The following is a 12,232-nucleotide window of genomic DNA, read 5'->3' as shown; positions in this document are numbered from 1 at the left end:
AAATGAAAAAGAAAGCAAAGGGCGAGAGAGAAAGAATAAAAGAGAGATAGATTTGGAGTGAGAGGGGAGCAGGTAGAGAAAAGAAAATAGTGAATTTAAGTTTAAAAACTCACTTTTTGTGTTTTTAGAGAATAAACTATATTTTTTAGTTAGTCTTGAGTTCAGTTTTTAAAAATAGTCTTATCAAACAAGTTTTTAAGGCCTAAAACTTGAAAATTGTTTTTGCGTTTTAAAAAGTTAAATTCAAGTAGAGTATCAAACAGACTCTAAAGTTTCGACAATAATTTTCTCTCTCCCTTGTTTTTTTAGGGTTTAGGTTTTATGCAACACAAAGTTACTACATTTGACAAAAAATCCAATTCCGGCTCAAGTTTATGTAAAAAATTATGCTTCTATTTCAAGTCTTGACTGATTTATAGTACAAAGTTTGGTTCATTTTGTTTCTTGGTTGTGTTGAGGTGGTATGTGTTTTTCTGTTCCGGTGACAGTTTTCACGCTCCCTTGTTTTTGCATATGTCTTGATAATTGGAACATATAGAAGCAAGAAGAGGAGTGCAAATGGGCAAAAAATGGAGCGTAAAAACCCGCAATTCATAAAGCAATGAAAAAATAACTGAGTTGTTTATATTTGATTATCAATACTTCATACACTGATGACATATACCATTGTACAATAATTTATTTCTTATACTATCTAACAAAAAGGAAAATGTTTCTACATGTAAAAATGAATTCAACTTTTGAACCCCATTTGATGTGGTGATACCGTCCCACACAATAATTTCTCGTACGTGATTAGGGTTCATCGTAGCTGTCAAAAGAAAAAACTATGGGAAAAAAATATGAACTTTGTTTAGCTTGTTTTAGCCCATCTGCTCACCTATTAAGTCCAACCCTACAGCAAGAAATGACAAGCCTTGGAAAAGCAAGAAGTAGAAGTGAACTCCATGAGCAGATAAAAAGCTTCTGGCTGCTGCAGTGAGCAGCAAGAAAGCTAGAGCAAGCTCTTTCCTGTAGATCCCATTCTTCTTCTTTTTCTTGGGAACTACTTCTTCTTGTTCCTTAAGTTTGCTTAGTAGTTCTAGACCTGACTCGGAGTTCCTCCTCAGGATCTTCTCTTCGTTCGCAGACAGCGATTCCCTCTCGGAATAGGCTAGCAAATCCGACTCAGATGATCTTCCGGTCTTCTTTGTCACCACCCACTCGTAGGAACTTCCGAGCTGGAATAGCCCTGAGACCATGGCGTTGAACTTTGTGACAGACATTGTGTTCTCGAAAAGAAGGTAGGGGACCAAGAAAGGGAATGATTTCGGGGAGGGGAGGATGTTTAGAAAGGACATGAAAATCGGAATGTAGCAGATTACCCAAAGAGGCAGTTCTGCCTCAGGTAAGAACATGGTCAGTGGGAGTATGATACAAAACAATGTGAATGAGTAGAAGGGAAGAATTAGCTTCCTCAACAGAAAGAAAAGAAATATCAAGTTCGACTTCTTCCACATCGATATCTGCACGCATAATTTCGAAAGATTAAAACTCGATACATAAACCTACAATTCAAGCATTTCTTCGGAAGCAATCAATCAAACAAAGTTGGATGATGAAATCTATACCTTGGAAGTCAAGATAGCAGGAAGACACAATCTGAAGAGCTGCATTGGGCCCGAATGCCAACGGTGCTGCTGCTTCTTGTAAGTTTCATAAGACTCTGGCAATTCACAGAGGACTCTCACATCATTGAGGAAGATCATTTTCCATCCGTTCAAATGTGCGCGAACTGCAATGTCCATGTCCTCAACTGTTGTTCTCTCTAGCCAGCCTCCTGATTCTTCCAAAGCCTTAATCCTCCAAACTCCCGCGGTCCCATTGAATCCGAAGAAATTGAGAAAGACACCATTCACTTGCTGTTCCACTTCAAAATGGAAGCACAAATTGATGTTTTGGAGCCTCGTGAGTAAGTTCTCGTCCTTGTTCACGAAAGACCATCGCGCTTGGACAAGTCCTAGTTCCGGATTTCCCTGCAACAAAATCTCAGAATCGTTAGTCCAAAGGTCGATTCCCTCCAATGTTACCAAAAAAAGATCAATAACTAAGATGTCCTCACCTTGAAGTGAGGAACTGTCCGCTTAAGGTAATCAGAATTGGGAGTGAAATCAGCATCGAAAATTGCCACAAACTCGTAGTCTTTGACATAATCACAACCCATGGCGGATTTAAGGTTGCCGGCTTTATAGCCGGTTCTGATCAATCGATGTCTGTAGATTATATTCACACCTTTCTGATGCCACGAAGAGACTTCGTCTTTGATCAAATTCTGTAAAATTATATCATCTGAGTCATCTAGGACCTGGATCAAAAGTCTGTCTCTTGGCCAATCCATCTGGCATGAAGATGCAATTGCTTGCTCATACACCTACAAGTTAAGAAAGATAGATGAGCAAATAGAAGGCATCATATACGCAGGAAGGTAAATATGAAATCGATGTAGAACATATGGCAGAATGGATCGAAGAACAGCTTGAAAGACGTTAGTCCATAAACATCAAAATCTCGGAGATTTTAATGTTCCTGAAGTTATGCCTATCAAGTAGTTCTTCGATCCATTCCGTCATCTGTTCTAACAACAAATGCCAATTCACCTAGAAAAACAACCCAAAAAGTGGAGGAATGAACTGAAAAGCAACTGGACAAGCGTAAGTCCATAAAAATAGCATCCAAGCTTTGCAGGTTTGAGCTCCGAGATCGGAATTGGACCCACAATCCACTATCAACCTGTAAAGCCCGAATTTTGTTGTTTCTAAACTTTACGCCCATCAAGTTGCTCTTCAATCCACTCCGTCATTTGTTCCGATAACAAATGCCAATTGCCAACATACATAAAAAGTAAAGATGAAGTGAAATTCAATGAGCTAGTTTGCTCTGTTACCTCTCTCTCATTGCACATAGGGATCTGAATAAGCACCATTGGAAAACTAGAAGGATCTTCAATGTCAAAAGTATCTTCTGCAATTGTTGGCTTTATCTTCTTGTACTTGATCCAGAAGCATCCGACACACAGAACCAATCGATCAAAAGATTGAATCAGAAAAAGCACAACGCAGAAGTTGGACATGGTGATGGCCACCGGGGAAATATAGTCAACTCTGAAAGTCAACCAAACCATGTAGCACCACTGCACCAGACCCTGCGCCTCCCACGGCTGGTACAAACTCAAATTCCAGTTCTTGTAATGCGCAATCATTTCAAAGACGAGAGCCACAATCGACAACCCGAGGAAGACTTTGATGAATCTGTACAACCTTCCTCGGGTTTTGGGCTCTTCGTCGGTCAAGTCAGATAAAGCAATGCGCTTTTTAAGCGAAAGGAACATTGCCTTCAACGCCATTGGCAGCCATGAGAGGCAGGCGAATACTCTGTTCACCTTGAGGAGAAGAACCCATGTGAATTGCTTGGTGCTCACGGCTTTTTGTTTCTCCAAAAAGGCTGAGGAATCCAAAAGATTGTGCTTTAGTGACGGATTTTCGGGCTTTTCGATTGTGACCACGACGGAGCTCGGAGCCATTGCTCGGGAATCCGATTACCCAAGAAAAAAAACAAACAAAAAAAAAAAACCGACGAACAGGAACCCAAACGCCAATGAATGAAAGATCAAATCTTTAAGCTGAAGATTTACTGGGTTTTCAGATATGGGAAGAATCCATGAAAGTTTTCAACTTTTTATGCAGTTTCCATGAAATCTGGATCTTTGGAAATATTGAATTCTTGAGAGAGAGGAGGGAGAGTCCGAGCTGACTCTCCTGAGCTGCAGTGAATAACAAAGGAAGCAGGAGAGATATATAAATTCCTTTTGATCAGTAAGAAATGCAAGGGCGAAGACAGCTTCTGATTTTTCACAATTATATATATTTATTTGTATATTTCTTAATCAGCTAATGATGATCTGGCACGGTAAATTAAGCTTAGTCAATGTAAACTGGCTCCTAAACTTTAATTGTTTTTGAGATATTTGAGTCTGGTTCAGAGAAATGTCAAGATATTTTCTTAAAAGAATATTTCTTTATAGATTTTCTACCATTTTAAAATTTAACGTCAATTCTTGTACTAATATTATAAAATATTATACAAAAACATAAGATATCAAAAAAAATATATAAAATCGAACTTTAAGAGAGGCTCTTTAACTTTTCTTTATTGTTTAATTTGGTTTCATGAGGAACAGCCAGGTTACAATTATGTGGCATCATGGTAGATCACAACCCCAACATAAAAAGTGGTTCTTGTCTGCTTATTTTCCAGCACCACTTGCACAGAAGCTTCGGTTCCTCTTTTCCGTTAAATAATTTATTGTGCGAAGGTAAGGGGAAATTCTTTTAGGAATTTTCCATGAACTTAAGACTTGTTCCATTTTGTCTATAAGAATTTTCAATTTAGTTTTTAGATGCCTATCCTCATGATAGTCAATATTGTCACCGTATTCTATTAATTAATGATGTGGAACATATAAATGAAATAATTGAACAACAGTTGAAAATACGTAAAATTAACAGTAAATTTTAAGCATTTCAGATTTGACTTATTTGTGCTCGTGACTCGTTGTTTTAATGAGAAGTGCAAGACAAACAAGACTCAACGCTTGATCTTTACGTATGGTCATTTTTGGCTGAATATATTCCATTTACTTGCCCAAAACGAAATTTCAAGATTTTTATACGTTTTCGATATTTTTTAATTTGTTTAACTCGCTTCCTATGTGTGCTTCTACAAAGTCTAGAGCTAAAGGGCACTATATAAGCAATCTCTAGGATGCTAGGGTCGGAATCTTTTCATATCATTCAATAATAAACTTTGAAGTTTTGTCGATTCCTCGTAGATTCATGTTTGCAAGTGAATATTTAAAAGCATATACACTTCTACAAGCCATAGAATATTTAAATAAGAAGCGAGGAATTGAGAAAGCTTCAAATTTTAATATATAGCCATTTGAAGGTTAATTAATTAATTTCACTAATATAGGACATTGCCATTTTTCTAAAATAGTATATAAAAAACTATATTAGTTCATTAATTTCAGTCCACATCTTTGATGTGGTACGGCTGTCATTAAGTGAGATCTAGCTTGTATTATATTTGGACTTTTGGTTGTAACTTGTTTAGTTAAACTTGAATTAATTAATTATTTAGTAACTCTCTTTCATGATGTAAACATCATAAAAAATAAGCACCGCATGCAATCACAAACACATAAAAGTCTTAGATGCATGTTCATATTATGTGTATGATTCATACGTACTACCTAACACAGGAGGATTAATTAGTCTCCATGTTGACAATTTCGATTTAATCTTCTTATTTCGTTTTCATCACGCCAACTTTCTATTCTGATGAATGATGGTAGTCGGTTAATTTGTTAAATATTAGAGAGAAAGAAAATAAACGGATATTGAACTCGCACCATAATGCATAAGCACTATTGTTTTTCACCATTGCGCTAAAGTGTTGTCTGCTTCAACAACATTGTATAGATATGAGAGTCTGAAACCTACGAATCAAAGTCGTGAGTGCCAGACATATGTAGGGTTAAAAAACAAAAGAGACAAATCAAACCAGGCGCACGTTATTGCGTTATGCCTGGACCGCGTACGATGCTGCGGCCATTTTCAATGTTATTTGCATCTTGCAATAATATTCTGAGAACTTGAGTGGCAAAACAATGATCACACTAGTTTAATTAACTGAGATAGTTTACGTTTGCAGAGTGATGCATGATTAGTTTCAAAACCTTAATTTATCTCCAAAGCACAAATGCTTTAGAGCCTTCATAAGCAACATCTCTTAATTAGGGGAAAGATTCCGGGGCATGGCTGTTCATGAGCATTGTGATGTAGGACATATGCCTCAATACCCTTACTCATGTGAAATCGTTTTTAGTGAGCCACAGCTCACAAGATCTGTCACTCTGATATCATGTGAAAGTTTTAGAGACGGTTTAGTGACTCACTACTAATCACATCAATATTGTCTCTAGCTTAACCACATTTTCAATCCAATAGATGTGAGATTTAATACAAAAAGAGTTTTGAGATTTTTTTTGGTGTGTTGGTTGGCGGGAATAAGTGGTATGAGTTGAGTTTCATTAGTTGGTCGAAAAGCTAGAGAGTTGTTTCTCCAGTTCAGATGGCAGCTGAGTTCACAATAACGCGACCCGACTAATAATACACGCTTTTTGGACAGTATTATTAAACGGGTGTAATCATATAAAATAAGTGGAACAAGTTAAATAGTATGTTGCCTATTTAATGCAAGAGGGACAGAACGGATTTGGATCCTCTCGGAGGCAACTAGTCGGGATCCTCTTGACCAGTGTTCGTGGACCGTTGGATTTTTATCCAACGGTTACAATTATTATAACTTTTAGAGGGCCCCATGTTTGCAGCCGTTGGATAAAAATTCAACGGTCCACCAACACTGATCAGGAGGATCCCGACCAGTTGCCTCGGAGAGGATCCAAATCCGGACCAAACGACCCGATTTGTATTAGTAATCCAGTTCGGTCCTTATATGAGCTGCCAAGCGAGGGCTTTGTAGTGGAATTAGTCAACTATAATATAAAGAGGGATTTAACTTCATGAAGTTTATAATGTGTGATGCATATACTTCAACAAATATGGCACTGCTCGTGACACTATTACAACTTCTTATTAGACGGCTTTACAAGTCTGCTTACGCAACGTTCTTACCGAGTATTCACTTCTTAATCAGTTACTTATTTCGTCCAATGAAATAATTAATTGAAAATTTGAAACCAAAGGAAAAAGGGAATGATATCAAAGCTTAGATGTGTCCAAATGGATCCTTCTAACAATCATCACTTTTATAAAACACAAAAATTAGACACAGAGAAATCGAGAATATTAGTAATTTAATGCAGAGGAGAAATCTCATTTTGTATAGTGTCTCTGTCTGGTGTGAAACTTGGAAGTTAGCGGGCATGTGAGCCAAAACACTTGCAGGGCACTTTCTGGTTGAAGTTTCTCTCTTCCTTATTTTTGGTCAACCTTTCCGGCCCGCGGAAGTTGCCCGGCAGAGAATTCAAAACAACCCTAGTCTTTGAAGTTAAAGCGTCGGTTAAAACGGTTATTTACCCACGTGTAGTAGACACATAAATGCTTCAAAGTACTTTGCACTAACTAAAGCTCCAAGCCTAACAACCTTGCTGCCCTGATGAGATACATATCGAGAAGATGTTTTTAAAAGTGAGACTCTTCGTAGATTCTCTACCGTCTCACAGATTAACATTAAAGGCACTAGGGTTTTAAATACCAATTTATAAAGGCACTAGGGTTCCACCATCACCTAGCAATTCTATATATTTTTACCAATTACTTATGATTTACACATGCCACTTCGAAAGTTAGGTTTTCCTAATACATATTCTCCTCGTGATATTCAAGTAAGAACGTATATCTAACATGCAATCCGTTTGTGATATTCAGATCAAATATGAAATGCAAGACTTATTAAGATTTATGAAAACCTTTTGAAGAACCATGCAACCCCTAAGAACGTGATATTCGTCTTAGATGAAATTACAATTATCAATCACAAGAAGCAATACTCAATCCTCTGGTGATATTCCGACCGAATTGCATCCAATTACTTGTCTAAACATCCTAATGGTGGCCAATCATCAAGATAATTAGATAGTTTAAAACAGTGATCAATAATTCAAAGTGTGCATGTAATCAATCATAAGCAATTAAATAAAAATTACATATTCATGTTAAGGCTCAAGGTTTCGCCCTAGCAAAATGAATTAGTTATGCATATTCATAATTGAAATCATAGAAAATATTATTAAGAAGAAAATGAATGAAAACACCTTAAAGTATAAAATCTCCAAGAACCCTAACCAAGTTCTTTGTCTCTGAAGTTGAGTAATAATAAGCGTAGTGAAAAATTGTAGACGGCCCAAGCAATATATTTGCTCAGCCCTTACAAACCCTAAGACCTAGGTTTCTTATTCCAACTAGGAAACCAAGAAAAATAATAAAATATCTTAGAAAATAAAACCCTAATTAAACTAGGAGAATCTGCCAAGTACTTGTCCAGCCACGTTTTAGCCTCAGATCTCCTCCAAATCTGGCCCGAGATAGGTTGTTTTAAAGATCAGGACGTTCCGAACACATCTCCAGAAGGCCACGAAACCATCTGAGGTCATCTTGGGCTCCAAAAACGCAATTTAAGCCCAGAAACGTCATTTTCTAGCACGGCGCATCGCTCCTTTATTTTATCGCCAGAAAATAACCGCTTGGTGGAAAAATCCCAAATTTTGATACGATCAAGCTAATTGAATCACGATCGTATTCCAACTGGAATTACTCCAAAATTCGTCCATTTGACCATGTTTTGCTCCAGAGGAAGTCGGGAGTCCTATATTAAAAATAAAATTCAAAGTATCAAAATTCTTCAAAAATATTAACCAAAATATACTAAAAATAGGGTTAAATATATAATATAAAATTCACTTATCATATATTATGAAGAAATTGTAGTAATGGTCTCTCAACTAAAAATATGTGATGGTTGGTTCCTTAACTCATCAAAACGTGCAGTTACGGTCATTTTCGTCAACTCCGTTAGAACTTCCGTCAAAATGAGTCACATGTCACACACATGAGGCTAAATCAATAAGCAAATATGGAAAACCAATTGAGAACTATTATAGTAATGGTCCCTCAACTTTAACTCAATTGGAGAAATGATCCCTCAATTTTATCTTAGTTTGAGCAATGGTCCCTCAACTTTAATCCAAATTGTAGCAATAGTCTTTCCAACATAACTCATTTTGATGGAAGTTATGACGAAGTCTACGAAAAGAACCATAGCTGCACGTTTTGGTAAGTTAAAGAACCAATGGTCACAAATTTTTTAGTTAAGAAAACCGTTACTCCAATTAAATCAAAAGTGAGAAACTATTACTATAATTTTCTCATTTTAAAACTTTCTACGTACTTGGTATGAGTTTAAAATCCATACTATCGCACGATCACCCTCGCTAGTTAACCCTAAAACCTTGAAACATCGCGAGCCACCGACACTGTGGCTGCAGCAGAAGAGGATGTATACGGCAGATACTATGGAATATCCAAGTGATTCTGTCTTGGCCGTTTGGCTGATCAAGTCCCATGTGTACGTGCTCCTCTCCTAGAAAAATTAAGTCCCCATGTGATTATCTACCCTGGACTTTGCTGTACACGTCAACATATATACTATATAGTACTATATAATAATATTATTAATAAAATAATAATAACATCACACTGCATTATTACATTGAAACAGTTTTTTTATCTATACCACGTAAGGTATGGCGGTTTCATGTGCAAACGTTATTATATTCTCTTTTTTTTCCATTTCTTGTCCTTTCACATCGATTATTTCTTCTTTAGTTTGTTCAGAATATAAAGTGACACATCACATGTCATTATATAAGTAAAGAATAAGTTATGATGTTTAAACTTTTTTTTTCTTCTGGCCTATGTGGGGATACTTCAACACACCCCTCACGTGAGGCCCAAGTAGTATGTCACGCATGAGAAATCCATACATCAGCAACCAGGTGAAGCCAAGAAGACTCACCCAACACGTAGGGCCACGATATCAACCGTCATCGCACTGGACCAAGGGGACTCACTCATCACGTGACAGTACGGGCTCTGCTCTCAGGCTCTGTTACCATATCAGATTATCAGAGAGACAGGTCATGGTCCATTTCCGATAACACCGATATTATTCTTAACTTGTTAATTACTCCTAGTACCTGCACAATGTGAGATTTTATCACAAAAAACTTTATATTAATTAAAATTAAGTTAGGATATTCAAACTCTACTTTAGACCTGTCATCAAATCTCCCTTGCACCACCTCGATCAACGGTATTTACGTTGCATGGGATTAATCATTGACCTAATTACATTAAAGTGCAAGCCAATCTAGATTAAGGTACACTTAAACATGTTCAAGCCTTAATTAGTCACAGCTTGCACACCCAATTCTCCATGTAGTATTTCGAAAAAAAATAAAATAAATAAACATACATGTAGCACAATTTAGCGCGTTATTATTGTATATGTCGATTATATATACAAAAAGAAGAATACTATATCCAATAGCAAGAAGGAAAATGTGGATAGGGAATTATTGTTAAATGTGTGCAACCCACCCTAGACCCGTATGCATAGACATCAATATGAAGTTACATATTGGGGCGAGATATTTTTTCTTTTGTTGATACAAGCGATATTAGGGCACAGAGAATGAAACAAAATATCTGAAGTGTAGTATTAGAGGAGCCAGATGGGCGGGCCGGCATGAGTACCACACACGTACGACCCATTTAAATCGGCAAACATGGTTTAAGTTCATTTAAATAGAGCATGGCAAGACACGATTCGTGAGAAGTTGACAAGCTGAGCATAAGATTTAGACCTGGTGGGCCTACCGCCCCACGACCTGTTGGGGCCATTATGAATAAGCTCATTTATTCATTATTTTTAAATTATATACATACATTTTAAGGTTGGTAAAACTTAGAATTAGTGATATTATAACGAAAGCTTGTTTTGCCGAAGTCATCCAGTTTACTAACCCAACCTAGGACAGCCCAGGTCTTAATGGGCAAGGGTCGTGGATTGGCTTAATGTTTTATTAAGTTGGTCGACTCAAGCACGATTCATTTATTAAGTGAGCCGGTACAAACACGACCCAAGCTCACATAGCCCGATTTTAACTAGGTCGGATCGAGTTGGACCGAGCCGGACCGTCTGTAGTACTTATTTACTTAGGGGGCATTTGTTGCGCCGGACTATCTCGGATTGGACTAGCTTCAAGGACTAAGCTGGACTAGCTTAGACTAGACTAAGCTGGACTAACTTAGTGAAGTGTTTGGTGCAGTGTTAGACTAAGAAGCTGAATAATAACAAATTCTAATATTATATTATTTAATATATAAATTATTAATATTTTATTATGATCTAGGTGACCGGAGATGACGAGGAGTCTATCGGGAGTGGTTGTTGAGCATGATGAGGATGAGAGAGGATAGTCTTGGCTAGTTCCATGGTTATTGGGGGGTCTCGCTATGACCTCTTAGTGAAGGGTTTTGTCCATGCTAATCCCCTTTAGTCTCATTAATGTTAGTCCCAACTTGGAACAAACACAGTATTTGACTAATAACTAGTTCAGTCCAGTCCAGTCCCACTTAGTGAGGGCAAACAAACGCCCCCTTAAGGTATAAACTATAACAAGCGTTAATGGCTATATAAGATGAAATTTTCAAGTATGCTTCAAGATTTCCTATACAATCAAGTTTTTGGCTGTTAGATCACCCGTCAAGGATCCATATCAGAATTTTCCATAAGAGATATATCAGATATTAGTCAGCGGCAACATTCTTTAATGCCGACAAATACAGTAAATTAACATGCGCTACAGATGTAACAAGCTAAACATATACAAAAGAGTATTAATACGAGTGTGCCCTGACCAAAAGACAACCATGGCCACACAAATAGATCAAGCAACTTCGCCAGCTTCAGCATGATACGGGAAGATAAACACTCACAAGTGTCACAAAAGGTTGAAGTCGATGGACGTGGAAATTATGGAAGGGTTACCATGACAAACCCTAGAAGAATGTGAGTGTGTCTAGCTGTTTGGTCACTTTAGTGAAATGTTCATATACATATTCACAAATCAATCATTATAAATATAATATATATGAACGAATACAATTCTATAAATAAACGCGTACTCCAAAGGTCATATAGTTTCAGATATGAGTAATTTTTTGTATTTATTTAATCCACTTACTAACAATAAATCATGTGTTAGGTTCTCGTTTCGGGAGATCTTGGAACGTGCCCTCATGTGAAATTGAAGTACATTACACAGTAGGCTCCACAAAAAAGTGTATAAAAATTGTGTAAGAAAAATAGTATCACAATCCTCCCCATGTATATGTGTGTGTGTGTGTGTGTGTGTGTGTGTGTCATATGTGTGTGTGTGTGTGTGTCTATATATATATACATGCATGTGTGTCATATGTATTAGATGTCCATATAACTGGCCTGTACTGATTGATGAGCAGGAATCCTGGATCATGATCATAGTCAGATTTTGAAGTCGATATTTTATGAAATCTATTAGCAATCTCAGATTCTCATCATGATCAAT

General features: G+C 37.0%; 1 protein-coding gene across 1 annotated transcript; it reads right to left on the bottom strand.

Moving 5' to 3' along the window:
- Nucleotides 1-602: 602 nt before the first annotated feature.
- LOC126610616 (xyloglucan glycosyltransferase 4-like) lies at nucleotides 603-3,874 on the bottom strand. The gene is made up of 4 exons (XM_050278715.1): nucleotides 2,924-3,874; nucleotides 2,102-2,410; nucleotides 1,611-2,015; nucleotides 603-1,505 (listed from the first exon to the last, which is right to left on the bottom strand). The coding sequence occupies exons 1-4, from the start codon at nucleotides 3,557-3,559 to the stop codon at nucleotides 864-866; spliced, it is 1,992 nt and encodes a 663-aa protein (XP_050134672.1). The 5' UTR covers nucleotides 3,560-3,874; the 3' UTR covers nucleotides 603-863.
- Nucleotides 3,875-12,232: the final 8,358 nt, after the last annotated feature.

This window comes from Malus sylvestris, chromosome 17 (assembly GCF_916048215.2).
Source record: "Malus sylvestris chromosome 17, drMalSylv7.2, whole genome shotgun sequence".
NCBI classification, from domain to species: domain Eukaryota; kingdom Viridiplantae; phylum Streptophyta; class Magnoliopsida; order Rosales; family Rosaceae; genus Malus; species Malus sylvestris.
Note: the sequence above shows the minus strand (reverse complement) of the source record. Positions and strands in the feature narration are given on the sequence as shown.